Here is a 27,927-nt window from a genome sequence, read left to right on the forward strand (position 1 = left end):
TGCGAGGGGAGCGTTCTTTCCACCCTTGTGATCTGCCACACACCCCACATGGCTCTTTAGTGTGGGCCGGCCTCTAGAAGCGCTGTAGAACGTTATCGAGGAAATAGTTGTATTCATGTTGCCCGAGTGAGAAAAACCAAGTTTTTTTTTCTTTTTTTTTCAGACGGAGTCTGGCTCTGTCACCCTGGCTGGAGTGTGTGGCGCGATCTTGGCTCACTGCAAGCTCCGCCTCCCGGGTTCACGCCATTCTCCTGCCTCAGCCTCCCGAGTAGCTGGGACTACAGGCGCCCGCTACCACGCCCGGCTAATTTTTTGTATTTTTAGTAGAGACGGGGTTTCACCGTGTTAGCCAGGATGGTCTCGATCTCCTGAGCTCATGATCCGCCCGCCTCGGCCTCCCAAAGTGCTGGGATTACAGGTGTGAGCCACCGCGCCCAGCCCAAAAAACCGAGTTATTTTGGAGCAGGTCACTGTGTGCTGGAACCAGATCCTTTCACAGAGGCCCTATTCTTTCTCCCCTGCGCCATGTTTTATTTTTCTGTAGGTGACAACTAAGAGCTGCCCAGGGCCTTGCAGCTAGTACGTGGTGGAGCTGGGACTTGAACTGAGGTCTGTCTCCAGGGCCCATACTCAAATGCAGTTCTCATAACAGTGAGGTTCCCAAGGCTGACCATGTTGGCGCCATCCTCTTCCTCGTTAGCCCAGGTTTCACAGTAGGTGGGACTGTTGTAAACACCAGCTCCTGCAGCAGGTGCTGATTTTCTTAGGACTTGGCCTCGCTGCTGTGACATTACTTCTCCTGTAGCAGCCTGTGGAGCAGGAACCGAGGTGCAGGAGGACAGCTCTCAGCAAACTCAGCTCCTCAAGACGACGCACTTATGAAGGGATAGAATCAAGGCTTAAAGCCCAGTGTCACTAACAAGCAGATGTTTCCCTGTGGCTGTGTTCCTCCACTCCCATAAGTAACAGTTTGAAGAGTCACGGGGGTCTGCTTCTGTGCCCTTTTTAATGTTGGGGTTTGAAATGGACGTAGAAAAGCAGATGGTGACACCATTCACTGCAGCCTATGCTGTACCCACTGATGAAGAGATGAGATTGTAACCGTTCACCTTTATTTCAAATAGTGTTCCTCGGATACAGGGAGGGGTCTGCAAGAGCCTGGGCTCTGGGGGAGGGGCCGGGCTGCCCAGTCAGAGTCGGCCTCAGCCCCGTCAGCCATCCAGGGATTCGAAAGGAAGCTTGGTCTCAAATGAGGTGCTGACTTTGAGGACTTTCATGGTCCCTTGAACTGATCATCCTTTTCCTCAACAATCAGTGCTAGGACTCATAAGTTATAGAGTCCAAGATTAACAATGCTAAATCCTCAAGCTGACTGAAGATTGCCGAGTTTGACTGAGATGTTAAAATATAGAAACAACCCTTCTATTTTGACTACCTGTTAGGGTCCTGCAATTAATACAACTAAAGTACTACTTTTGTTGAAAAGTAGGTTGTAGGGGCTTCTGAAAGCCCCTGGTAGCTGTGCCCACAAAGGAAAATGAGTGTAGACACACAGGGGAAGAAGGCTGTGCTCGACTTGTTAGAGCGTAGGGCTGTTTCTCCCGAGACTGAGGTAGCACTACAACGCAGAGGACAAGGCAGGCCGGAGCGACCCCGCCTGCCCTTGTCCCCTCTAGGCTAAGTGAAATGGGCTAGAGAGAGGGCGGCGAGTGCAGGGACCTGACCTCCAGCTCTGTCTACTCAAAACACTTTAAGATGCGCTCTCCAATCCCAATGAAATAGACCCCTTGAGCAATCCCAAAGAGAGGTGCTATGACCAGTGCCCGGCAGCCAGCGCCTTTCATGAAGGCAGACGGTCCCTCCTGAATCCAGAGTTTCCTGGGGAGAAAGAAGAGCCGGTGAGCTGATGGGCAGGGGCAGTCTGCCAGCAGCCCTCGGTGGCGGCCTCTCCATGTGTGCACCTGTCGTTCGAGAATAGTGCCTTCCACAGCAAGAGTGAGGGGCCAGCAGTGTGGGGCCGTGCCTCGCCCGCTAGGTGCACGCAGGTTGGTTACTTATGCAGTTGGGTCAAGGCCTTGGAAACAGGCTTGATGTGGCTAGAATCTTTGGTGAGAGATGCTGTGGGGATACCACAAAGAAGAAAAAGGCTCCCAGTACATTGTTTTCTCTGAGACGTGAGGGAAAGACAGACTTCTAAGAAACCCGGAGCCCAGCATTAAAGCTGGTCTCTTAAATCTGATCTAGGCAGACACCCATGCAGAGGAACCGGTCCCAGCCACCATTTGAGGGGACACTGGCTCTCACCTGGCACAGTCGGTGATCCCACTGTACACGTCCTCGCCCAGGCCTTTCTTGAGGGTTTGGATTCGAGTTTTCAGAACTAAATGAAGTAAAAGTTAAAATAAGTAGTGAACAGCTTACCTTTGGTGTCCTCCCCTCAACACGAAGTGGCTGGGTCCTCCTTTAGAGCTACCACATGTAAAACTGAGTCATAGGCCGGGCGCGGTGGCTCACGCCTGTAATCCTAACACTTTGGGAGGCTAAGGAGGGCGGATCACGAGGTCAGGAGTTTGAGACCAGCCTGGCCAACATAGTGAAACCCCATCTCTACTAAAAATACAAAAATGAGCCGGGCATGGTGGCGTATGCCTGTAGTCCCAGGTACTCGGGAGGCGGGGGCAGGAGAATCGCTTGAACTGGGGAGGCGGAGGTTGTGGTGTGCTGGGATTGCATCACTGTACTCCAATCTGGGAAACAGATTGAGACTTTGTGTCAAAAAAAAAAAAAAGGTCGTGAGACCAGTTCTGCCATTGTGTGCATTGTGTGATCTGTAAGTGGAGGTCTTCCTCTTTGCGCCTCAGCTATAAAATAAATGAGTCACGTTACCATGGGTTTGTTTGGTTTTGTTGAGACAGGGTCTTGCTCTGTTGCCCAGGCTGGAGTGCAATGGCACAGTCACAGCTCACTGCAACCTCGACCATCTGGGCTCAAGTGATCTTGCCACCTCAGCCTCCCCAATAGCTGGGACTACAGGCGCTACCACCACACCCAGCTAATGTTTTTACTTCTTTTAGAGACAGGGTCTCACTTTGTTGCCCAAGCTGGTCTCAAACTCCTGGGCTCCTGTCTCGTCCTCCCAAAGTTTCGGGATTACAGGTGTGAGCCGCCACCACACCTGGCCAGGTTACTGTTGGTATAGGAAGTCCGCTCACATGTTTGGGGAGCTGCGGGCAGCCCTAACACAGAGGGAAGCATTGTCTTCTCACAGTGGGTTTAGCTCCCGCCTTTAGCCCCACATTTTATGTATTTATTTTTTTGAGATGGAGTCTTGTGCTGTCACCCAGGCTGGAGTGCAATGGTGTGGTCTTGGCTCACTGTAACCCCCGCCTCCCAGGTTCTAGTGATTCTCCTACCTCAGCCTCCCAAGTAGCTGAGATTACAGGCACCCGCCACCACACTCAGCTAATTTGTTTTGTATTTTTAGTAGAGACGGGGTTTCACCATGTTGGTCAGGATGGTCTCGAATTCCTGACCTCAGGTGATCCACCCACCTCGGCCTTCCAAAGTGCTGGGATTACAGGCGTGAGCCACCGCACCCGGCCAACCCCACATTTTAAAAGATCAGCAATAATTTACAGCTGAGGCTCACAACTCTTCTGAGGGGATGAAAAGCTAAAGGAGGCCGGGCGCGGTGGCTCACGCCTGTAATCCCAGCACTTTGGGAGAATGAGGCGGGCGGATCACGAGGTCAGGAGATCGAGACCATAGTGAAACCCTGCCTCTAATGAGCCTCTGCCAGCAGCCAGATTGCAACCCCAGACGGCTTCCAGGGTCGGGCTGTTTCATCTGTAAGTGCAAAATTACTGTTTATCCCATAGAAAGGACACGTCTCCCACCTCCTTACCATCTAGAGGCGTCACTGCGACCGCAGCTACGGAACCTGCCACACAGCCTGACACGAAGGAATGCGCAAAGGACGCCTTGCCGGCGAGCTCGTTGAACCCCAGGTGGTTAAGGTTGGCGAACAGTGGGAAGTAGATGATGGAGAAGGGAATATCTCTGCAGAACAGGAAGGAGAAACTCTGAGCTCCGAGCCGCCCTGGGGCTGCCGCCCGGGGTGAGACAATGAGCTTTGCTGTCCGCTATGGGGCTCACAGAGAAGCCGCTGGGACTCACCCCTTCTTCAGTGCCCGGGACAGCAGGGGACAAAAGGGCTACTGCCATCTGTCCTGCCCTCCCAGTTCCTTCCTCTGCCCTGCAGCACCTGCAGCCTCTTGACTGCCAGAGGCAAGTCTGAAGCTGGAAACGTGTTCTGTGCAGGGGCAGGCAGGCCAAGGGAAGACGAAGGGCATGGCCACCCATTTACTAGGAACTCTGCAGTCCTCTGTAGACGGGGCTTTCTTAGGTGCCTTTGGGCCACAAAACACGCAGCCTTCCTGTGGGGCTGGTCATCTCTATGCAAGGGGCCTAAAACTTCAGTCTTCTAGGTCCCCATTCTGTGCCACCCTGGCCGGTTCTGGACAAAACAGGAAGCATGGAAATCGTCTGCTCACCTGGGTTTGGATATTCTGGGAAGGACGCAGAGGCAGATAGGGACAGCCAGCTCTCCGGCCCTCACGCCCTCCCCCATGCACTTGTCCTAGGGAACCGGAAGAAAGGCTCACCTGAGGAGGGTGGCACCCAGGCCCTTGTAGAGCCCAGCCAGGCCCTGGGTGCGGAGCAGCTCCCGGGCGATGAGGGTGGCAGAGGGGCGTTTGTGGGTGGAAGCCGAACCCGTTGTGTAGGACCTGGAGGTGGAGGGTGCTGAGGCCGAGCCCTGATGATGGACGGCTGGAAGGGAAAGGACAGACCCCATCACTACCTGGTCCCCGACAGATGCGACAAAACACTCCTGAGTGTGGCTCTCAATCCCTGCCCCTGGGGCAGTTCAGAGGCCAGGCTGACACCTCGACTGGCATCCGGAAGAATGTCCTAATTTTAGAATGTTAATTTTTGGCTCTAAGGACGTCTTCCTAAGGTCTACAGTATCTCAGGAGCTATCTCAGTGCTGAGAACACTTCCCAAGAGCACGGCCACAGCCTGGCCCGCTTGCATCTCCGCCACATTCCTTAGGGCTCCATTCCTTGCCCTCCCATTAAAACTGGATTTGATCTGGCTTCCATTTCTAAACCATTTCTCAGCCTATGTAGATCATGTTTATTTTTACTTATTTTGGGTTTCTTTTTTGCAGTGGTGTGATCTCAGCTCACTGCAACCTCCGCCTCCCAGGTTCAAGCGATTCTCCTGCCTCAGCCTCCCTGGTAGCTGGGATTACAGGCGTGCGCCACCACACCTAGCTGATTTTTGTATTTTTAGTAGAGATGGGGTTTCACGATGTTGGCCAGGCTGGTCTCAAACTCCTGACCTCAGGTGATCCACCTGCCTTGGCCTCCCAAAGTGCTGGGATTACAGGTATGAGCCACTGTGCCTGGCCTGGGTGATTTTCAGACACAAAAATAATGTGTTGCTTTTCACCGTTAGGCAGAACATACGTGAAATTCCCATGCCCCAAAGTGCTAGTAGGATGGAATGTCTCCCTCAGGCTTCCATGGCACCTCCTTCTGCTCGCCCTCCAAGATGAGGTGAGCCGGTCCGTCCCACCCTTCCCTATTTGGTAGAATTTGATTCTTTAAATAATTCAGAGCCCATCATTTGGTAAGTTCAACATTATTCATTAGAATGGAATTATACCACATTTAAAATGTTGTGAGGTGGCCGGGCGCAGTGGCTCACGCCTGTAATCCGAGAACTTTGGGAGGCCAAGGTGGGCAGATCACCTGAGGTCGGGAGTTCAAGACCAGCCTGACCAATATGGAGAAACCTTGTCTGTACTAAAAATACAAAAACAAAAATTAGCCGGATGTGTTGGTGCATGCTTGTAATCTCAGCTACTCAGGAGGCTGAGGCAGGAGAATCACTTGAACCCGGGAGGCAGAGGTTGTGGTGAGCCAAGATAGCACCACTGGACTCCAACCTGGGCAACAGAGTGAAACGCTGCCTCAAAAATAAATAAATAATAATAAAATAAATAAATAATAATAAAATAAAATGCTGTGAGGCCCATTAACAACAATGGGATTTACGACACTGAAATTCTGTGAATATTTATTTTCCTAAATCTGTGTTTGAGAAGCTTTGCTTAGATTATAAGTCCTTGCCAAAAGGAAACTATTCCCAATGACATGTCCCAAATTTGTTTGGTATCCACCAGAAAAATATTTCTTTGAGACGGAGTCTTGCTCTGTCGCCCAGGCTGGAGTGCAGCGGTGCGATCTCAGCTCACTGCAAGCTCCGCCTCCCGGGTTCACGCCATTCTCCTGCCTCAGCTTCCTGAGTAGCTGGGACTACAGGCGCCCACCACCATGCCCGGCTAATTTTTTGTATTTTTTTAGTAGAGACGGGGTTTCACTGTGTTGGCCACTCCTGACCTCATGATCCGCCCGTCTCGGACTCCCAAAGTGCTGGGATTATAGGCGTGAGCCACCGCAGCCGGCTGAAAATATTTCATACTAGGAATCTAGTTATCACGCACATTTTCTATTTTTTTTCCTTTTTTTTTTTTTCTTGAGACAGAGTCTTGCACTGTCGCCTGGGCTGGTGTGTGCAGTGGCGCGATCTCGGCTTGCTGCAACCTCTGCCTCCTGGGTTCAAGTGATTCTCCTGCCTCAGCCTCCGGAGTAGCTGGGATTACAGGCATGCGCCACCACGCCCAGCTAATTTTGCGTTTTTAGTAGAGACGGAGTTTCTCCACGTTGGTCAGACCGGTCTTGCACTCCCGACTTTAGGTGATCCACCCGCCTCGGCCTCCCAAAGTACTGGGATTACAGACGTGAGCCACCACACCCGGCCTGTTTTGTTTGTTCGTTGTTTTTTGAGACGGGGTCTTGCTCTGCCACCCAGGCTGGAGTGCAGTGGCGCAATCGCTCACTGCAGCCTCAACCTTCCTGGCTCAAGCAATCCTCCCACCTCTGCCTCCCGAGTCCCTGGGACCACAGACCCACGCCAGCACGTCCAGGACTACAGCCCCACGCTAGCACATCCAGGACCACGGCCCCACACCAGCACATCTGGCTAATTTTTATATTTTTTTAGAGGCAAGGTCTCACTATGTTGCCCAGGCTAGTCCTAAACTCCTGAGCTAAAGTGATCCCCCCATCTCATCCTCCCAAAGTGTTGGGAGCCACTGCACACAGCCTTTGCACAAATTTTCTTTTCTTTTCTTTTCTTTTTCCGGGATCTTGCTCTATCACCCAGGCTGGAGTGCAGTGGCCTGCTCTTGGCTCACTGCAACCCCCGCCTCCCCAGGTCAAGCGATTCTCCTGCCTCAGCCTCCCAAGCCGCTGAGACTGTAAGTGCACACCACCACACTTGGTTAATTTTTGTATTTTTAGTACAGAGAGGGTTTCACTATGTTGGCCAGGCTGGTCTCGAACTCCTGACCTCAGGTGATCTACCCACCTCAGCCTCCCAAAGTGCTGGGATTATAGGCGTGAGCAACTGCACCTGGCAGGCACACATTTTCTTATGGTAGTAATCTAGGTGCAGGCTGCAAACAATTAACTTTAAGCAGTTGATCAATATGAACATTATTTTCCCCATTGCCATCTTTACATGAACCATAATTTATTGATATCCTATCTCTTAATTCTTTCTAAATGCTTTTGGAATACTAAACTTCTTACACAGGTTGAAAAACTAAACACAGGCCGGGCGCGGTGGCTCAAGCCTGTAATCCCAGCACTTTGGGAGGCCGAGACGGGCGGATCACGAGGTCAGGAGATCGAGACCATCCTGGCTAACACGGTGAAACCCCGTCTCTACTAAAAAGTACAAAAAACTAGCCGGGCGAGGTGGCGGGCGCCTGTAGTCCCAGCTACTCCGGAGGCTGAGGCAGGAGACTGGCGTAAACCCGGGAGGAGGAGCTTGCATTGAGCAGAGATCCGGCCACTGCACTCCAGCCTGGGTGACAGAGCCAGACTCCGTCTCAAAAAAAAAAAAAAAAAAGAAAAACTAAACACAGTGGGGGTTCATCTGTGCCTAAAGTTTATTCTCCCGCAGTTTTATTTGGTCTAGGCTGGTCTGATTCAATCTAGAAATCTGGTAGAATTCTTGCACAGCACATGTGCACAGCTGAATTGAGGAAGGGAAGGGCACTGCATGGACTGACTGTATGCCCGTTGCCAGGTGCTGCATTAGGTGCATTATGGGTTAGTGTATTTTTTTTTTTTTTTTTTTTTTGAGACAGAGTCTCACTCTGCCGCCCAGGCTGGAGTGCAGTGGCCCGATCTCGGCTCACTGCAAGCTCCGCCTCCCGGGTTCACGCCATTCTCCTGCCTCAGCCTCCCGAGTAGCTGGGACTACAGGCGCCCGCCACCTCGCCCGGCTAGTTTTTTGTATTTTTTTTAGTAGAGACGGGGTTTCACCGTGTTAGCCAGGATGGTCTCGATCTCCTGACCTCGTGATCCGCCCGCCTCGGCCTCCCAAAGTGCTGGGATTACAGGCTTGAGCCACCGCGCCCGGCTGGGGTTAGTGTATTTAATTTGGTCGCTGTGGTTTAGCCCTAAGGAGAGGCCCCCACATCCCTTCCATGGTTGGCCAGCTGTAGCTTTTACTATATGCGTTGTGGTATCTACACCACTCCATAGTGCTTGCTTTTTTTTTTTTTTTTTTTGAGACGGAGTCTCGCTCTGTTGCCCAGGCTGGAGTGCAGTGCTGCGATCGCTCACTACAACCTCCGCCTCCCGGGTTCAAGTGATTCTCCTGCCTCAGCCTCCTGAGTAGCTGGGATTACAGGAGTGTGCCATGCTGAGCCAACACCACTCCATCGTTCTGAGAGGAGCAGGATTTAGGAAAGGGCCAAACTTCTCTTCCAGGAAAAAACAAAAGAATGGGAATGATTCTCTCATCCCTTTTTATGCCTTTCCACCAAAAGCCAGCTTCTACAGCACAAAATACTTACTGACTGGAGGTTTCAGTGAGCCAGTCATTGGCATTTCTCTCTTTTTTTTTTTTTTGGGATGAAGTCTCTCTTTTGTCCTCTAGGCTGGAGTGCAAATGGCGTCATCTCTGCTCACTGCAACCTCCGCCTCCTGGGTTCAAGTGATTCTCCTGCCTCACCCTCCTGAGTAGCTGGGATTACAGGCACCTGCCACCATGCCTGGCTAATTTTTGTATTTTTAGTAGATACGGGGTTTCACCATGTTGGCCAGGCTGGTCTCGATCTCCTGATTTCAGGTGATCCGCCTGCCTCGGCCTCCCAAAGTGCTGGGATTACTGGTGTGAGCCACCACGCCCGGCGGCGTTTCTTAAAATCTTTAGGAAATCAAGTCTAATTGTGAAGAAAATATGACAGAAGCATAAAGTATTTTCTGACCCTCTGAATCAACATTCTCGTTTCTGCTATTTGTTCTGGAGCTGGCAGCATGGATGAAATGGGTAACTATAAACGAAGACTTTTTTTTTCCCCCCACACTTGGCTAATTTTTGTATCTTTAGTAGAGACGGGGTTTTACCATGTTGGGCATGCTGGTCTTGAACTCCTGACCTCAAGTGATCCACCTGCCTCGGCCTCCCTAAGTGCTGGGATTACAGCCGTGAGCCACCGTGCCTGGCCAAAGACTTCTACCTGCTTGGAAAGTTGACTGGTCACGTAGCCTAGCAAATGAGGGTGGGATGCGGGATGCGCCTGGTTCCAGTCCCAGCCCTTTACTGTTCCCATAGGAGGTGGGGACAGGCCTCACCCAAGCGTCCAGCATCCTGCAGCTGAATCTTGAGCATTTCCATGGGAGAGGTCACCACCACCTGGCACATCCCAGCCCCACACCCGGCAAGCATCTCCATCTTCAGGTTCCGCTGCATCCTATGGAAACAGGCGTCAGGCTCCTTCCGCTGCAGCTGCCCTCTTGTGAGAGGGGGACTTTCCCTGGCTGGCCTCCGTGGCTGCCACTCACCCAGCTGGGCAAGTTATCAGCTAGCCCTTAGGTGTGGTCTCTGTACGGACAGGGGACTAAGTTTAAAACAAAGCCTGCTAGGGAGGTAGCACTGCATGGAAGCTGAAAACAGTGACAGAGAAACTACCCAGGCCAGGCGTTGTCCCTGATCCCTTCGGGAACATCACTGGGGCAATGTGAGGCACAGAGAGAGCTAGAAAGTGTTTGGGGACTGATTTGTTTTTCCTGAGACGAGGTCTCACTCCATCGCCCAGGCTGAAGTGCAGTGGAACCAACACGGCTCACTGCAACCTTGACTTCCCGGGCTCAAGTGACCTCCTTCCTCAACCTCCTAAAGTGCTGGGATTACAGGCATGAGCCACTGCACCCAGCTTGGTGGCTGATTTTTAAAAATGTATTGCCTAGTTGATGGATTTGTCTGTATATTCTATATGTTGTCTATATTATCGGTCACACTTCCAAAGTATACCAGCTTGTTCTCTCCCTTCGCTCTCCAGCAGCCCTCAGCCCTGTGTGCACATACTGAAATGCATGCAGGCAGGTAAAATGAGGCACATTTGAAATCTTCTTCCTGCCATCTCTCCCAAAAAACACACAGTGAAGGATCCAACCCCACTCCACCTGGCCATACCCATCTTCCATGAGCAGCTGCCGGAAGAAGTCGTTGGCCGCCAGCTTGATGGCCTTCTCCGGAGTGACCAGAGTGAGGTTCACGGCAGCCCCTGGAAGTGAAGGACAAGATGGGGAGTCAAGGCCATCCCAGAAATAACAGTTCCCCAGGTCTGCCCCTCAGCCCTAGCCAGGCCAGTCTCTGAGTGAAGGGCATCTTGGGGGCCAGGTGGGGCTCCCGGGCCTGTTTCACTGAAACAACTTTCCATTCCCACTCCCTACCACATTCTCTCTCTCTTTTTTTTTTTTTCCCGAGACGAAGTCTGGCTCTGTCGCCCAGGCTGGAGTGCGGTGGCCCCATCTCGGCTCACTGCAAGCTCCGCCTCCCGGGTTCATGCCATTCTCCTGCCTCAGCCTCCCGAGAAGCTGGGACTACAGGTGCCCGCCACCATGCCCGGCTAATTTTTTGTAGTTTTAGTAGAGACGGGGTTTCACCGTGTTAGCCAGGATGGTCTCGATCTCCTGACCTCATGATCCGCCCACCTTGGCCTCCCAAAGTGCTGGGATTACAGGCGTGAGCCACCAAGCCCAGCTCCACATTCTCCTCTTTTTACGTATTTTTTTCTTGCGGACTCCTCAGTCTGGTTATCAGGAAGCCATTTGATTTTTGTTGCTGCTGGTGGGGTCACTGATGATAAACCAGCAGTTCCCAGTGACAGGCGCCAGGCGCAGGGACTGGGGTTCTGCTCCTCGGTGCCGCACAAGCCAGTCCCATTGGCTGCTGACTCGGGGCTCTCCAGGGTTTGTGTTTCGCTTCTCAGTGGCACAAGGATATGAGCTCCTGCTCAACTCCAGCTTTGGATCCACTGTCCAAGGTGGCCTGCTGGCTGGGGACCCCGCAGGGACCGTGGCAGCGCTGGACCGTGCTGGGGAGGAGGCACCCAGAACTCCCTGCCAAGGGCTCAGGCCCCCCTCTCTCTCTTCGCTTCTAGCCAGGCAGAGAGAGGCCGGCAGGCAGGGTGGGCTCGCCTGCTCTTAGTGAGGCGGTGGTGGGGGTGTGCTCTGGGGGTCTCCGGAAGCCTTACCAGGACCCAGAGCTGCCTCTGACTCCACCCAGGAGCACAGAGGCTCATCAGGAAGGACCCCCTGGCAGCCCTGGCCCCATCCCCGCGGCAACGGAAGGAACACCAGTTCCCCAGGTCCCATACGCTCACACCTGCTGCCCAGCCTCCTGGGGGGCCTGAGAAGCTCACCTCGGTACATGCCGAAGAAGCCCTCCGCCCGAGCCGTCTTCAACAGGCAGTCGATCCTGAAAGCAGAGGCCAGAGTAGGCGTCAAGGTGCAGCAGGCCGCACAGCCCTGCTCCCATGGGCACATCCCAGCTGACCAGCTCCCCAGCCCCCACGCTCACGCGTGCTGCCTGGAGACCGGAGGGAAGGGGCCCCATCCCTTCTCCGGGTGCCTCTGCCCTCCACGCTCGCCCGCCAGCACCTACATTCCTTTGTACATGGCTTTCCCATGCTGGTTCTGCAGGCGAGTCTTGGCCAAGTCGATGGGGAACACGCAGGTCACCCCCACGAGCCCTGCTACACCTCCATTGATGAGTTTGGCTGTGATGCTAGGACACGGGGAGGAGAGAGGCAGAGGGAGCGGCAGGTTAGGGAGCGGATGCAGCCAGGAATGGGCAGGGGCACAGACAGTGGGGAACCCCAGCCCCACAGGTGTCCAGAGACGCGCTTCAGCCTCCCTGGCCCAGGTCTGGTCCAGACGGGACCGCCGCACTCACCAGGGCTGAGGCATCTTGCTGCAACCGGGGAAGTCCCTGGAGCTGGGACCTGCAGGGGCTTCTGGGAGGAGCCCAGCTCTGCCCCCATGGGCCGCCACTAGGGCACCGCTCTGCCCCGAGCTTCCCCGGCCCGCCCGCGAGCTCCTCGGCAGGCCTGGAGCCACGTGTGCGGTTCTCACACAAACTGGCTGAAGGTCAGGCAGAACCGAGTTTGCATCCCGACTGTGACCTCGCCACTCTGGGCCTGCATTCCCGTGGGACTCACTCCAGGGTTGCTGAGGACTATGGAAACCGTGCCTGGGGGGAATGCTGCTATTGTTCATAATAAGAGAACAGGCACTTCCCACAGTGAGGGCTTCAAGTCGGTCAGCCCTAGAGGTGATCTCGTTCCAGCCAAAAGTCAAGCCACAGTTGAGATAACATGCCCCCCACCCTGCTGGGTACAGGAGCTTTGGAAGACCAGATATACAAAACAAAGCTGCTCAGACTCCTTGGAACCCACTAAACTTTTCTTATCTTTCAGGCGGGGGGCAGACTGTGAACAAAATATTTGGCGATGGATTTACCTGGAAGTGGTAAGAGTGGATGACAGTGGGCCTTTCACAAAGGAAGAAACTTGGGACAATAAAGAGAATTGTGAACTAAACTTGGCAGTCAGAGAAGATGAACCCAAACAAACTATGTTGAACAATAATATACACATGCACAGAAGCTTGTGTGTATGTATTTGCCGCAGTAGAGGTAGTGTGTATGTGATATGGGGAGCAGGGTTCTTGCTCTTCCCCAGGACTCAGCTTGTTCTTCAGAAACCTGGATGTGCTATCACCATAGCGACTGTCTCCCCAGGCCCAGGGCCCAGGGCCTCCAGCTGCCCCCGCCCCGCTCACCTCAGATCTTGGTGGGCCATTCTGCAGGGACTGGGGATCCCAGGACACAAGGCTGCTGACTCCGTGGGGTAGCCGCTGTCGGGGCTGGCTGAGGGAAGAAGTGGAAGCTTCCTTGGCTCTGGCCCCGTAGCAGCGTGGACAGAGCACGGGTTTTGAGTGCAGCCTGGCCCGAGCCACCTTCCCAGCAAGTCACGGCCTCCCTGGGCTGCAGCTTCCTCCCCTGTGGTCAGAGAAACACACACCTCACAGACGGGTGAGGACGCGCGTCACTAGTGGATTCATGCGGCCCGCTTGCTCCACTTTTTACCCTTCCTAAACCTTTTGGACTTTGGGATTCAAATCAGAATCCTTGAACTTTTGGACTCTGGGGATCAGATAAGAAGGAAGGGGAATACAGGGATCAGATAAGAAGGAAGGGGAAGAGAGCAGGATACAGCCTGCTGAGGCGGGAGGAAAGGATGTCTGGGGCATTTTGGACAGAGGCACGGGAGTGGCGCCGGAGGAGGCAGATGCGATGGGAAAGGATTTTAAGAGGAGTTGCTATGAACTAGGAATCCCTTTCATTGTGTCCAAGAACTACAATAAAATACTTAAGATGGCCAGGTGTGGTGGCTCACGCCTATAATCCTAACTCTTTGGGAGGCCGAGGTGGGCGGATTGCCTGAGCTCAGGAGTTCAAGACTAGCCTGGGCAACGTGGTAAAACACTGTCTCTACTAAAAATGCAAAAATTAGTTGGGCATGGTGGTGGGCTAGTAATCCCAGCTACTTGGGAGACTGAGGTAGGAACTTGCTTGAACCCAGGAGACAGAGGTTGTGGTGAGCTGAGATCACACCACTGCTCTCTAGCCTGGGTGACAGATCGACTCTGTCTCAAAAAAAAAAAGGGCTGGGCTTGGTGGTTCACGCCTGTAATCCCAGCACTTTGGGAGATGAGACGGCCGGATCATGAGGTCAGGAGATGGAGACCATCCTGGCTAACACAGTGAAACCCCGTCTCTACTAAAAATACAAAAAATTAGCCGGGCGTGGTGGCAGGTGCCTGGAGTCCCAGCTACTCCGGAGGCTGAGGCAGGAGAATGGCCTGAACCCAGGAGGCGGAGCTTGTAGTGAGCCGAGATCGCGCCACTGCACTCCAGCCTGGGCGACAGAGCAAGACTCCATCTCAAAAAACAAAACAAGGCCAGGCTCAGTGGCTCAAGCCTGTAATCCCAGCACTTTGGGAGGCCGAGACGGATGAATCACGAGGTCAGGAGATCGAGACCATCCTGGCTAACACAGTGAAACTCCGTCTCTACTAAAAAATACAAAAAAAAAAAACCCCAAAAAAACTAGCCGGGCGTGGTGGCGGGCGTCTGTAGTCCCAGCTACTTGGGAGGCTGAGGCAGAATGGCCTGAACCCAGGAGACGAAGCTTGCAGTGAGCCGAGATCGCACCACTGCACTCCAGCCTTGGCGACAGAGCAAGACTCCATCTCAAAAAACAAAACATAGCAAACAAACAAAAAAACACTTCAGATGCTCCACAGTTACTTTTTTGACTATTAAACTGTGTTTTCTGAAATTCATGTGATCTTGTTGAGAAACCAAACTACATTATATTCCTAATTGACAAGTGGAAGCTACAATTACAACAGCTTCTGAGGAGGGGCCTGCTTTGTTTTTGAGATGGAGTTTCGCTCTGTCTCCCAGGCTGGAGTGTGATGGCGCGATCTCGGCTCGCTTCAACCTCTGCCTTCCGGGTTCACGCCATTCTCCAGCCTTAGCTGCTGGAGTAGCTGGGACTACAGGCAGGTGCTACCACGCCCGGCTAATTTTTATTTTTATTTTTATTTATTTTTATTTTTATTTTTATTTTTATTTTTTTTTGAGACGGAGTCTCGCTCTGTCGCCCAGGCTGGAGTGCAGTGGCGCAATCTTGGCTCACTGCAAGCTCCGCCTCCCGGCTTCACGCCATTCTCCTGCCTCAGCCTCCGGAGTAGCTGGGACTACAGGCGCCCGCCACCACACCTGGCTAGTTTTTTTGTATTTTTTAGTAGAGACGGGGTTTCACCGGGTTAGCCAGGATGGTCTGGATCTCCTGACCTCGTGATCCGCCCGTCTCGGCCTCCCAAAGTGCTGGGATTACAGGCTTGAGCCACCGCGCCCGGCTAATTTTTATTTTTGTATTTTTTCCGACCTCCGGTGATCCACCTGCCTCAGCCTCCCAAAGTGTTGGGATTACAGGCGTGAGCCACCATGCTGGGCCAGAGTGGGGCTGCTTTAACCCCAGAGGGGTGGTGTCAGGAACAGCTCTCCTGATGCTCTCTGCTTGGGCGCGGGGCCTCTTCTCTCCGGTGCCCGAAGCTGCCTTAGGGTCCCCAGCTCTCCGGCACTCCTCACTGCTCTCCAGGCTGCCAGCAATTCTTTGCTGCCTCCAGCTATTTTGTTTTGGGTAAGAGAAGAAAGGAGGGGCGGGGGAGACAGCAGTCTTTCTCTTGGTGCTACACTAATCCATTCAGGAAGACATTTACTGAGTGCTGGGCACTGCTCCGGGTCTGGTGACATTGTAGTGCACAAAAGACACATTCTAATTCTCAAGTTCGGCCGGGGACAGTGGCTCACGCCTGTAATCCCAGCACTTTGGGAGGCTGAGGCGGGTGGCTCACTTGAGCCCAGGAGTTCAAGACCAGCCTGGGCAACACAGTAAAACCCCATCTTTACAAAAATACAAAAAATTAGCTGGCCATGGTGGCCCAGCTACTCAGGAGGTTGAGATGGGAGGATTGTTTGAGCCCAGGAGGTAGAGGCTGCAGTGAGTCAAGACCATGCCACTATACTCCAGCCTGGGCAACAGAGCGAAACCCTATGCCCCTTAAAAAAAAAAAAAAGGCAGGGCACAGTGGCTCATGCCTGTAATCCCAACACTTTGGGAGGCCGAGGAGGGTGGATCACCTGAGGTCAGCAGTTCGAGGCCAGCCTGGGCAACATGGTGAAAAGCCATCTCTACTAAAAATACAAAAATTAGCGGGGCATGGTGGCAGATCACGAGGTGGCAGGCGCCTGTAGTCCCAGCTACTCGGGAGGCTGAGGCAGGAGAATGGCGAAAACCCGGGAGGCGGAGCTTGCAGTGAGCTGAGATCCGGCCACTGCCCTCCAGCCTGGGCGACAGAGCGAGACTCCGTCTCAAAAAAAAAAAAAAAAAAGGTTCCTGGCAGCAGTAAAGGCATCAGTAAACAGGCAACAAAGATGAAACCATGAGCCAGGCAAGGTATGCAAGGAGTCACAGCACCATGAAAACCCCAAACCTGGCACCAGGGCCGACAATTGCTCCCCTAGGCAACCCACAAGCCTACTTGTTAGTCACTCCACAGATATTTGTTGAGTGACTACTGTATGCCATTTGCAGTTCTAAGCAGCAAGGACACAGCTGGGGAACAAAGCAAGGCCTTGCCCTCCACAGAATTGAAATCCTACTGGTTCCAGCACTGATGGGAATAGACTTCTTCCCTTTTTTTTTTTTTAAAGAGACGGAGTCTTACTCTGTCACCCAGGCTGGAGTGCAGTGGTGTGATACCGACTCACTGCAACCTCCGCCTCCCAGGTTCACGCCATTCTCCTGCCTCAGCCTCTCGAGTAGCTGGGACTACAGGCACATGCCTCCACGCTCAGCTAATTTTTGTATTTTTAGTAGAGATGGGGTTTCACCATGTTGGCCAGGCTGGTCTTGAACTCCTGACCTCGTGATCCGCCTGCCTCGGCCTCCCAAAGTGCTGGGATTACAGGCGTGAGCCACCGCGCCTGGCCGGGAATAGACTTGTAAAGTGACACAGCCCACCCCACCACAGGGAAGCCCTTGTGTTCTCTCAACATAGGCCTAAAGGATCCCCAGCAAGGGGCGTTCTTGCAGCAAACGGCAACCGGGGCAGCCACATTGCCTGGCCAGGGCACTTGCTATGCTGCCAAAGAATTTGGTCAACAAAGGGACAGTTGTTCAACTATTGAGTCATTTAAGGTTTGCTGAATGCTTCAGACTGTCAGCCAATGGCCCGCATTTCCTCACCTTCTTTTTTTTTTTTCCCAAGACGGAGTCTTGCTCTGTCACCTAGGCTGGAGTGAATGGCATGATCTTGGTTCACTGCAACCTCCGCCTCCTGGATTCAAGCCATTCTCCTGCCTCAGCTTCCACAGTAGCTGGGATTACAGGTGCACACCACTATGCCCAGCTAATTTTGTATTTTTAGTAGAGATGGGGTTTCACCATGTTGGCCAGGCTGGTCTCGAACTCCTGACCTCGTGATCTGCCCGCTTCGGCCTCCCAAAGTGCTGGGATTACAGGTATGAGCCACCACGCCTGGCCTCTTCTATCGTCTTTTCTGAAGGAATTTAGAGTGTATGAATCATAATCTAAGTGCTGGGATACAGAACAATGAGAAGACACACCTGAAACTCTTTGCAATCAAAGTGGGAAAGGACTAGAAAAACAGCCGCCTGGACGACAGAGGCACCCTGTCACTGCTCGGGATGCAGCATCTGGCCATGACACTGTGTCACTGTGCATTGGGAAGACAAGTGCATTCACAATTCACATGTGATAACTGAGTCATATTAAGAAGGAATTTGATATGTCTCTACTAAAAATACAACAATTAGCTGGGCGTGGTGATGCATGTCTGTAATCCCAGGTACTCAGGAGGCCGAGGCAGGAGAATCGCTTGAACCTGGGAGGTGGAGCTTGCAGTGAGTTGAGATCGCGCCACTGCACTCCACCCTGGGTGACAGAGTGAGACTCCATCTCGAAAAATACATATATAAATAATAATAATAATAATAATAATAATAATAATAAGGGAGCATTGGCCAGGCACGGTGGCTCACGCCTGTGATACCAGCACTCTGGGAGGCCTTAGTGGGTGGATCACGAGGTCAGGAGTTCGAGACCAGCCTGGCCAACACAGTGAAATTCCGTTTCTACTAAAAACACAAAAATCAGTCAGGCGTGGTGGCACGTGCCTGTAGTTCCAACTACTCGGGAGGCTGAGGCAGGAGAATCGCTTGAATCCGGGAGGTGGAGATTGCAGTGAGCTGAGACCATGCTGCTGCACTCTAGCCTGGGCAAGACTCCATCTCAAAAGAAGAAAAAGAAAAAAAAAGCATAAGGAAGCATTTAGAAGCAGAAGGCGGGGCGTGCAGAGGCTGGATGTGGGCGTGGTATGAGCAGAGGGTTCAGGGAACAGAACTGTGGGAAGCAGGCAGCAAAGGCAGGTTAGGCCACACGCGGGGAGCCTGGGTGGCTAGAGACAGTATGTGCCCTCCTAAAAGGGCATTTTTTTTGGTTTTCTTTTTGATTGGCATTTTCACAACATGAAAAGTGAATTTTTAAACGTGATCCTGTAGGAAGTAACAAAACACTGAATACTTCTTTTTTTCAGGGGGACAAGATCTGGCTCTGTCGCCCAGGCTGGAATGCAGTGGCGCAATCTCAGCTCACTGCAACCTCCACTTCCCAGGCTCAAGCGATCCTCCCACCTCAGCCTCCCAAGTAGTTGGAACCACAGGTGTATGCCATCAGGCCCGGCTAATTTTTAAAAAATTATTTGTAGGCCAGGCTCGGTGGCTCACTCCTGTAATCCCAGCACTTTGGCAGGCTGCGGTGGGTGGATCACAAGGTCAGGAGATCAAGACCATCCTGGCTAACATGGTGAAACCCCGTCTCTACTAAAAATACAAAAAATTAGCCAGCCATGGTGGAGGGTGCCTGTAGTCCCAGCTACCCAGGAGACTGAGGCAGGAGAATGACGTGAACCCAGGAGGCGGAGCTCGCAGTGAGCCGAGATCGCGCCACTGCACTCCATTCTGGGTGACAGAGCGAGACTCCGTCTCAAAAAAAAAAAAATTATTTGTAGAGATGGGGTCTCGCCATGTTGCTAAGGCTGGTCGTGAACGCCTGGGCTCAAGCAATAATCCCACTTCAACCACACAAAGTGCTGGGATTACAGGCATGCTCCATCATGCCCGGCTAATTTTTGCATTTTTAGTAGAGATGGGATTTTACCCTGTTGTCCAAGATGGTCTGGAACTCGTCAGCCTCAAGTGATCTGCCCACCTCGGCCTCCCAAAGTGCTGGAATTACAGGCCTGAACCACTATGCCCGGCCGGAAAAGTGATTCTTAATACACTGTAACTGAGGATCACACTGTGAACAAGACACACCATTTAGAGAAACGATACTAGCTGGTGAGCTGCAGGGAGGAGCGTGCTAGTGTTTTCCAAGCTCCCCAGATCATACCACTTTTCGCTCTTCCCATTTAAAAACATCCCATTCCCTTGGCTTGACTCCTCTGGCTTCCCCTTCTGTGCAGCCAGTGCTAGATCACCACCGATTGTTCCCCGGGATGCCCGAGAGCTCCTAACTCAGCTCCTTGCCTTCAGCCTTATTGCCCTCAAATCCACCTTCCGGACTGCCAAGTGGGTGAAGGGGCGCAGGGGCCGTTTTGGGCCTGCTGCCTTCCTGAGGCTCTCGGGTCAGGCTCCCACTCCAGTACAGCCTGCCCTGGTTTTCCTCTCCCTCATCCCTGCTTTCAACTCTTGCTTTCAGAACACGTCAGTCTTGCATCTAAGTCTTGCACATACTGTCCCCTTCACCCAGGACACTCTTTCTGCATCCAAACCTAGTGATTTACAAATGTTCTTTGGGCTCCAGCTCAGACGTCACCTCCTCCTACACGCCTTTCCAGAGTCTCCCCATTCTTGGCTAGGAGCCCGCTGCTGTTATCCCATCGAATATTCAGTTGCAGCACTTACCACATTACATTGACACTGACTTGCTTCCCCATGAAAATTACCGGTTATTTGTGAGTTAAGACGGTCTTGAGGCCGGGCGCGGTGGCTCACGCCTGTAATCCTAGCACTTTGGGAGGCCAAGGCCGGCAGATCGCCTGAGGCCAGGAGTTCGAGACCAGCCTGGCCAACATGCTGAAACCCCATCTCTACTAATAGAAAAAAAAATTAGCCAGGCATGGTGGCGGGTGCCTGTAGTCCCAGCTACTCGGGAGGCTGAGGCAGGAGAATTGCTTGAACCCGGGAGGCGGAGGTTGCAGTGAGCTGAGATCATGCCACTGCACTCCAGCCTGGGCAACAGAGTAAAACTGCCTCAAGAAAAAAAAAAAAAAAGTCTCAGGGCAGTATCCTGGCCATGGTGCAGAGGCATCCAGTAAGCATCCTTGAATCAAGGAGCCACAATGACTTCCCCTCTGACTTTGCCGTCAGACCTGTCACGAGACTGCTGGCTCCACTGTAGGGCTGTGCTCCTTTCTTCCTGCTGTGAGGGGCTGGGTTGGGGGCCTCAGGGTGAGGACCACATCCCCACCTATCTCCTTTTATTAGCAGAGCAAGGGTGAGTATTCCCAGGAATGAGCACCTCACTCTACTAGTCACGAGCCAGTTCTTGACTTATTGCCAGGAAAATCACTTGCTTCCTGGCTTGGATGTTGCCTGGGATACCCCACAGTCAGGGGAGGCCACCTCCTCGTGCCCACCCCTTCTGACTCTGTCCAACACATGGGATGAGTGTCCCTGTCCCACTGGCTGCTCTTCCCCTTTCCCCAAATGGTTTATTTGCTAGAATAGTCTTTCCCTACCAACTGTTAGCTGGATGCAGACAGACAAGACACTTACCTGCTTTCGGCAAGAACCTCTGCCTTTTCTGGAATCCAAGATATAGTCCAGATCGCTGCTGAGCTGCAGGGAGAGGTGGCTTTCAGTGCCAGCCAGCCTGGGCTGGTTTTCCCTTCTGTGGTCAGTTTCCCTCCCTCTGTATCCCCCTCATCCCCGCTGCAGGGTTCCAGACTCTCACCGCACCCTGCACCTTCAAATAGGTTGGGTTTGAAGCAAAACCCAAAGAGGCTACTAGCCAGTCAAGCCACGCTGTACCTCCCCAGGTGGCAAGCAGGTTGCTGTTTACTTGGTTGCTAATATGACTCGGACAAAAGTCCAGGCTGGGAAAAGATTTTAACAAGGCAGCTTGGGGGTGAGGGGAGATTCACCGCCCACGGAGAGACCTGGAAGCCAGGGAGGAAGACAAACACCGAAAATCAATGCAATGCAAACACTTCTGCAAGACATTTGGTGCCAGAAGCAAATCTCTGCTTCTCAGTCTCATGCACTTTTCTTACTGCTGATAACTGGCTATTTCTTTTTCTTTTTTTTTTTTTTTGAGACGGAGTCTCGCTCTGTTGCCCAGGCTGGAGTGCAGTGGCTGGATCTCAGCTCACTGCAAGCTCCGCCTCCCAGGTTCACGCCATTCTCCTGCCTCAGCCTCCCGAGTAGCTGGGACTACAGGCACCCACCACCTCGCCCGGCTAGTCTTTTTGTATTTTTTAGTAGAGACGGGGTTTCACCGTGTTAGCCAGGATGGTCTCCAACTCCTGACCTCGTGATCCACCTGTCTTGGCCTCCTAAAGTGCTGCGATTACAGGCTTGAGCCACTGCACCCGGCCATAACCAGCTATTTCAATGATCCTGGGAGGCACCCTCCCTGCAGGAATACATTTTCTGTTCATTTGGCATGTATTTTGTTGGGGGCTATCATGTGCTCAGCTGTAGAAGGGCTGCAATGTAGTTTTGGCACATTCTCCACTCTTTAAGAATGTTACAAGTGTAAGAAGAAGAGGGCCAGGTGCGGTGACTCACGCCTGTAATCCCAGCACTTTGGGAGGCTGAGGCGGGTGGATCACGAGGTCAGGCAATCGAGACCATCCTGGCTAACATGGTGAAACCCCGTCTCTACTAAAGTACAAAAAATTTCCCAGGCGTGGTGGCGGGTGCCTGTAGTCCCAGCTATTTGGGAGGCTGAGGCAGGAGAATGGTGTGAACCCGGGAGGAGGAGCTTGCAGGGAGCTGAGATTGTGCTGCTGCACTCCAGCCTGAAGAACAAGAGGCTCCATCTCAAACAAACAAACAAACAAACAAAGACAGCCTCCTCACAAAAACGAAGAGGTTCGAATGGTTTCTGTAGGGCTTGGCAGGTGATTAAACAGGTCAGAGGCGGGTATCAGATTTGAAGCACGCCTCAGCAGAGGAAGACACATTACCCCCCCACTGAGTGTTAAAAGCAGGGGGTAGGTAAGAAGACAGAGGAGGGAAGAGAAGTTTGGCAGCTGACATGAGCTTACAGTGGCAGTTGCAGATGAGGGAGTTACAGTAGGCACCAGAAACAGCGGTGCAGTGCTGTGTCACACCCACAAGCACGGCTCAAAAACATAGAGATCGGTGTTGGTGAGGACATAGAGCAACTGGAACCCTTGTGCATTGCTGGTGAGAATGTGAAACAGGGCAGTCATGGTAGAAGACAGTCTGGCAGGTCCTCAAGAAAGTAAACACAGAGGCCAGGTGTGGCGGCTCACGCCTGTAATCCTTGTGCTTTGGGAGGCTGAGGTGGGAGGATCACTAGAACCTGGGAGTTTGAGACCAGCCTGGGCAACATCCAAGACCCCATCTCTTTGTTTTTCTGAGATGGAGTTTCACTCTTGTTGCCCAGGCTGGAGTGCAATGGCACGATCTTGGCTCACCACAACCTCTGCCTCCCGGGTTCAAGTGATTCTCCTGCCTCAGCCTCCTGAGAAGCTGGGATTACAGGTATGCACCACCACGCCTGGCTAATTTTGTGTTTTTAGTAGAGATGGGGTTTCTCCATGTTTGTTATGCTGGTCCGGACCTCAGGTGATCTGCCTGCCTCAGCCTCCCAAAGTGCTGGGATTACAGGTGTGAGCCAACACACCTGTCCAAACATTTTTTAAAAAAATTAGTCAAAAAAACCCCAAACAAAAAATTAGCCAGGCGCAGTGGCATGTGTAGTTCTAGCTACCTGGGAGGTTGAGGAAGGAGGATCACCTGAGCCCCGGGGTTGGAGGCTGCAGTGAGCTATGATTGTACCACTGCACTTCAACTTGGCAAGACCTTATCTCTATTAAAAAATAGAAAACTTGGCAGGGCACAGTGTCTCTTGCCTGTCATCCCAGCACTTTGGAAGGCCAAGGAGGGCGGGTGGATCACGAGGTCAGGAGATCGAGGTCAGCATGGCCAACATTGTGAAACCCCGTCTCTACTGAAAATACAAAAATTAGCTGGGTGTGGAGTGCTGGAGTGCAGTGGCGTGATCTCAGCTCACTGCAATCTCCACCTCTTGGGTTCAAGTGATTCTCCAACCTCAGCCTCCTGAGTAGCTGGGATTACAGGCGCCTGCCACCACGCCTGGCTAATTTTTATATTTTCTGTAGAGATGGGGTTTCACCACATTGGCCAGGTTGGTCTTGAACTCCTGGCTACAAGTGATCCACCTGCCTCGGCCTCCCAAAGTGCTGGGATTACAGGTGTGAGCCACCGTGCATGGCAAGGGTCAGCGTTTAACAGGGCAGAGTTTCAGCTGCGAATGTTCTGGAGATGGAGGGTGGATCGTGATGGCTGCACATCAACATGAATGTACTAAACGATGCTGAGATGCATACTTCCAATGATACATTCTCTGTTACATTTTACCACCACAAAAAGGCAGGAAGGCTGGGTGGGTAATGAAGCTAGTAAGGTTACACTTAAACACAAATAGGCAGCAGTAGGGTGTGAGGGGGAGGCGTTAGTATTAACGTGACATATAATCAAATGGCTAGGAAAGGACTTTTAAAACATTAGGCAGGGCCGGGCGCGGTGGCTCAAGCCTGTAATCCCAGCACTTTGGGAGGCCGAGACAGGCGGATCACGAGGTCAGGAGATGGAGACCATCCTGGCTAACACGGTGAAACCCCGTCTCTACTAAAAAATACAAAAAAACAAAAAAAAACTAGCCGGGTGAGGTGGCGAGTGCCTGTCGTCCCAGCTACTCGGGAGGCTGAGGCAGGAGAATGGCGTGAACCTGGGAGGCGGAGCTTGCAGTGAGCTGAGATCTGGCCACTGCACACCAGCCTGAGTGACAGAGCAAGACTCCGTCTCAAATAAATAAATAAATAAATAAATAAATAAATAAATAAATAGGCAAACTATGGGAAATAAAGTCTAGAAATTACATTGTAAATCATTTGAGTAATAAAAAATTTGGAACAGTGGCAAATAAATCCAATGGACAAAACAACAGCAGCAGGCAACATCCAACAGGCATTTGGAAACAGGTGGTCACGGTACAGCAAAGAAACATGAATTAAAGACAGAATTGAGTCTGCACAGAGTGACAAATAAGGCTGCAGAGGCAGAAAAAAGATCATCCCCAGGGAGGGCTCCTAGGCTCAAGCGAGCCACCCACCTCAGCCTCCTGAGTAGCTGGGACCACAGGTGCACACCATCAACCTGGCTAATTAAAAAAATTATTTCTTTGTAGAGGTGGGGCCTCATGTTGCCTAGGGTTTTTTTTTTTTTTTTTTTTTTTTTTGAGATGGGGTCTTGCTCTGTCCTCCAGGCTGGAATGCAGTGGTGCAATCTTGGCTCACTACAACCTCCATCTCCTGGGTTCAAGCGATTCTCCTGCCTCAGCCTCCCGAATAGCTGGGACTACAGGCGCCCACCACCACGCCCGGCTAATTTTTTTATTTTTAGTAGAGACGGGGTTTCACCGTATTAGCCAGGATGGTCTCGATCTCCTGACCTTGTGATCTGCCCGCCTCGGCCTTCAAAGTGCTAGGATTACAGGCGTGAGCCACTGTGCCCAGCCAACTGAAGTCCTTTTAAAAATTTTTTTTACATTATATAACCTGTTTTCTTTCTCTTTTCTATGCTATGCCTCGGGTTTGAAGACGTTCAGCTCAGATTGCCTGCATCTAAGGACCAAAATGTAAATGTCAGGGCCATTCTTCCAGGTCAGTTTGCATCAGAACCATGCAAGTTGCATCTGTTGCTAGTTATAAGAGAGAGTTGGGCCTTTCTTCAGTTTAAGGTCTTAGGTGGGATGCCAAAATTTGCATTTCTAGCAAGTTCCCAGATGATGGCCATGCTACACTGTGAGAACATCACAATAGATCATGTGAGCGAGAATGATCAGAGCAGGCTGAGGGAGTGCGGAGAGGAACACCGTCACTTCTCCCAGGCTGCAGTTCCTGCAGATCTATGCTGCCTTTGGGAAGCGTTTAGTATCACACCGGACGTAATTACTTGTGCTGCATTTTCTGAATTATGCAGTTTTCATCTTAGCTTAGAGCGGAGCCAGGGCAAAAGAGGAATTCAAGTTGGAACAAGGAGTCCGAGAAGACGCGACTGCTGGACAGAACAAGCGATGAAGCCAGCCCCCAAACTGATGAGCCCGCAGCTCTATCCAAATTAAATGGGCCCGCAGCTCTATCCAAATTAAATGGGCTGAGAACACCAACACTCCACCCTCCTGGTACAAGTGCATTGCGGGGAGGAAGCAAAAACATCTTTCCTTCATCTGCTATCTCAGCTAAGCCGTGCACTCTTTCTAGCACCTCACTACAGTCCAGTTTTTCTGTATTCTGGATTCACAATACAGGTTTATTATGAACTCTGAGCAGAGGCTGTTTTTCTCCCTTTTGGTTTCTTAGTAACTAGGCAAAGTACAAGGCTCACAGTGGGTATTTAATAAATACTTACTGAAAACTTGCCTGAGAGTCGATGTTCATCTCAGTTGTTGAGGCACTCACGGGCCAGGCTTCACTTGGCTTTTCTCACTGCCTACTCAATTCCTTCTCAAAGCAAAACCCGTGGATATATCCAAGGAACTGGCTTCATTGCTTTTAAAAATTCTGTCCAGCTTTAACTGGCTAGAATAGGGCTCCTCATCCTTGTCATAGGCTGTCCAGAATGAAGTCCAAATCCAGGACTCCAGGAGCATGTCATGCTCTCCCGAACCTGTAGAAGTCTCAAGGGCACCTGCATTGATATGCATGTCATGGATGTAGAAGGGGGCCGGGATTTCAGCACACAATAGCCACATTTGGGGATTTTCCAGATGCCTTCGCTTTCTTGGCTAGTATTTTGCAGTCCATTTTGCACTGAAGGCTTTTTATAAAATTGCTTAAGGAAACTAGGGGAGTGAGCCTTGCTTGCAGAAAGGGGGTCAAAGCAGATGCACAGAGGTCCCTTAAAAGTCCAAGGGAACACCATGAGGCCAGGGAAAATCTGCAGGGTCAATGTACAGAAATCAACAGCAGTTGTCAGGGAGGACAGTGAAGGCGGCGGCGGCTGCTGGGCCACCCAGAAGGAGAGGTCCCATGATACCTCTTGCATAACAACTGCATGACATAGGCCATTCACCTTCCAGGAAGATTCCAGGGTAAAGATCAGCCCCAAAATAGCCCATCTGGGTGGTTATTTTCTCAATTCTGTTAGTAGCACTCTCAGAGAATATAGAGTATAGCAAAACGGAGCCCACAAAGGGGCTGATAAAACTTGGGGTGCCTTTCCTTCCAGTAACACGAATTGGTTTAGAGACAAAAGACGTTGATCTCTAACAAGAGAAGCACCTACGGATGTCTCCAAATGTCAAAATAGAAAGTTCATCAGAACTTTTGAGACTAATCTACAGTAACATTGTATAGCTTCCTGTCCCCCTAAATCTTGCCGGAGTAGCTTTTATGCTTATTTTAAGTAACCTCACTGCATAGGATTATCTGTGTAAGCTATGTTACCCAGGGCGCTTAACAAGTGTTAAATAGTAACAGTTCCAAAAATACAGTCACATTTACACTGTCTACTACACTGTTTTGAAACAGGTAACCAGTGGAAGATGCTAACTTTTGGTGTGTGTGTGTGTGTGTATATATATATATATATATATATTTTTTTTTTTTTTTTTTTGAGACGGAGTAACTATTTTGCTCAGGTTGCTCTTGAAACCCTGGGCTCCATCAGTCCTCCTGCCTCGGCCTCCTAAAGTGCTGAGATTATAGACATGAGCCACTGCAGCCAGAGTGTTTGTTTTTTCTTCTGTTGTTGTTGAGACGAAGTCTCGCTCTGTCGCTCAGGCTGGAGTGCAGTGGCGCCATCTCGGCTCACTGCAAGCTCCACCTCCCAGGTTCACACCATTCTGCTGCCTCAGCCTCCTAAGTAGCTGGGACTACAGGCGCCCACCACCACACCCGGCTAATTTTTAAAATTTGTAGTAGAGACGAGGTTTTACCGTGTTAGCCAGGATGGTCTTGATCTCCTGACCTCGTGATCCAACAGCCTTGGCCTCCCAAAGTGCTGGGATTACAGGCTTGAGCCACCATGCCCAACCTTGGTATATATGTTTGTTGCTGGTTTTGGTCCGAAGAAGATAAATCTGGAAGCACTCTAACTGGCTAAGCTCCTTATAAAAAATAAAGGCCAGGCACAGTGGCTCATGCCTGTAATTCCTAGCACTTCGGGAGGCTGAGGCAGGCGGACCACTTAGCTCAGTTCTAGACCAGCCTGGGCAACATGGTGAGATAAAAAATTAGCTGGGTGTGGTGGGGTGCCCCTGTAGTCCCAGCTGCTTGGGAGGCTGTAGTGGGAGGATCGCTTGAGCCTGGGAGGTTGAAGTTGCAGTGAGCTGAGACCATGCCACTGCACCCAGCCTGGGCAACAGAGTGAAACCCTGTCTCAAGAAAAATTAAAGCCTATCAATAGCTAAATCTGTCGAAAAAACATTCTGGCCTGTTTGGTGAGGAATTCATGTCATGGTAGGAGGGCATCTGGAAGTTAGGAACCCAAGTTTGCGTG

At 51.7% G+C, this 27,927-nt stretch overlaps 1 protein-coding gene across 4 annotated transcripts; it reads right to left on the reverse strand.

Annotated features, from left to right (window-relative positions):
• Nucleotides 1-1,090: 1,090 nt before the first annotated feature.
• SLC25A18 (solute carrier family 25 member 18) lies at nucleotides 1,091-26,408 on the reverse strand. 4 transcript variants are annotated; one of them, XM_073007067.1, is made up of 11 exons: nucleotides 25,848-26,408; nucleotides 20,926-20,988; nucleotides 13,272-13,491; nucleotides 12,094-12,216; nucleotides 11,852-11,907; nucleotides 10,621-10,711; nucleotides 9,780-9,898; nucleotides 4,665-4,830; nucleotides 3,905-4,059; nucleotides 2,305-2,380; nucleotides 1,091-1,878 (listed from the first exon to the last, which is right to left on the reverse strand). In XM_073007067.1, exons 3-11 carry the CDS (start codon nucleotides 13,289-13,291, stop codon nucleotides 1,737-1,739), a joined length of 948 nt encoding a protein of 315 aa, XP_072863168.1. In that variant the 5' UTR covers nucleotides 13,292-13,491; nucleotides 20,926-20,988; nucleotides 25,848-26,408; the 3' UTR covers nucleotides 1,091-1,736. The 4 variants fall into 4 exon arrangements, with proteins under 4 accessions (XP_072863168.1, XP_072863166.1, XP_072863167.1 ...); XM_073007065.1 differs by having other exon boundaries at nucleotides 13,272-13,513; XM_073007066.1 differs by having other exon boundaries at nucleotides 25,837-26,408.
• Between the last annotated feature and the right edge of the window lie 1,519 nt (nucleotides 26,409-27,927).

The sequence above is a fragment of the Chlorocebus sabaeus genome, chromosome 19 (genome assembly GCF_047675955.1).
Source record: "Chlorocebus sabaeus isolate Y175 chromosome 19, mChlSab1.0.hap1, whole genome shotgun sequence".
NCBI classification, from domain to species: Eukaryota; Metazoa; Chordata; class Mammalia; order Primates; family Cercopithecidae; genus Chlorocebus; species Chlorocebus sabaeus.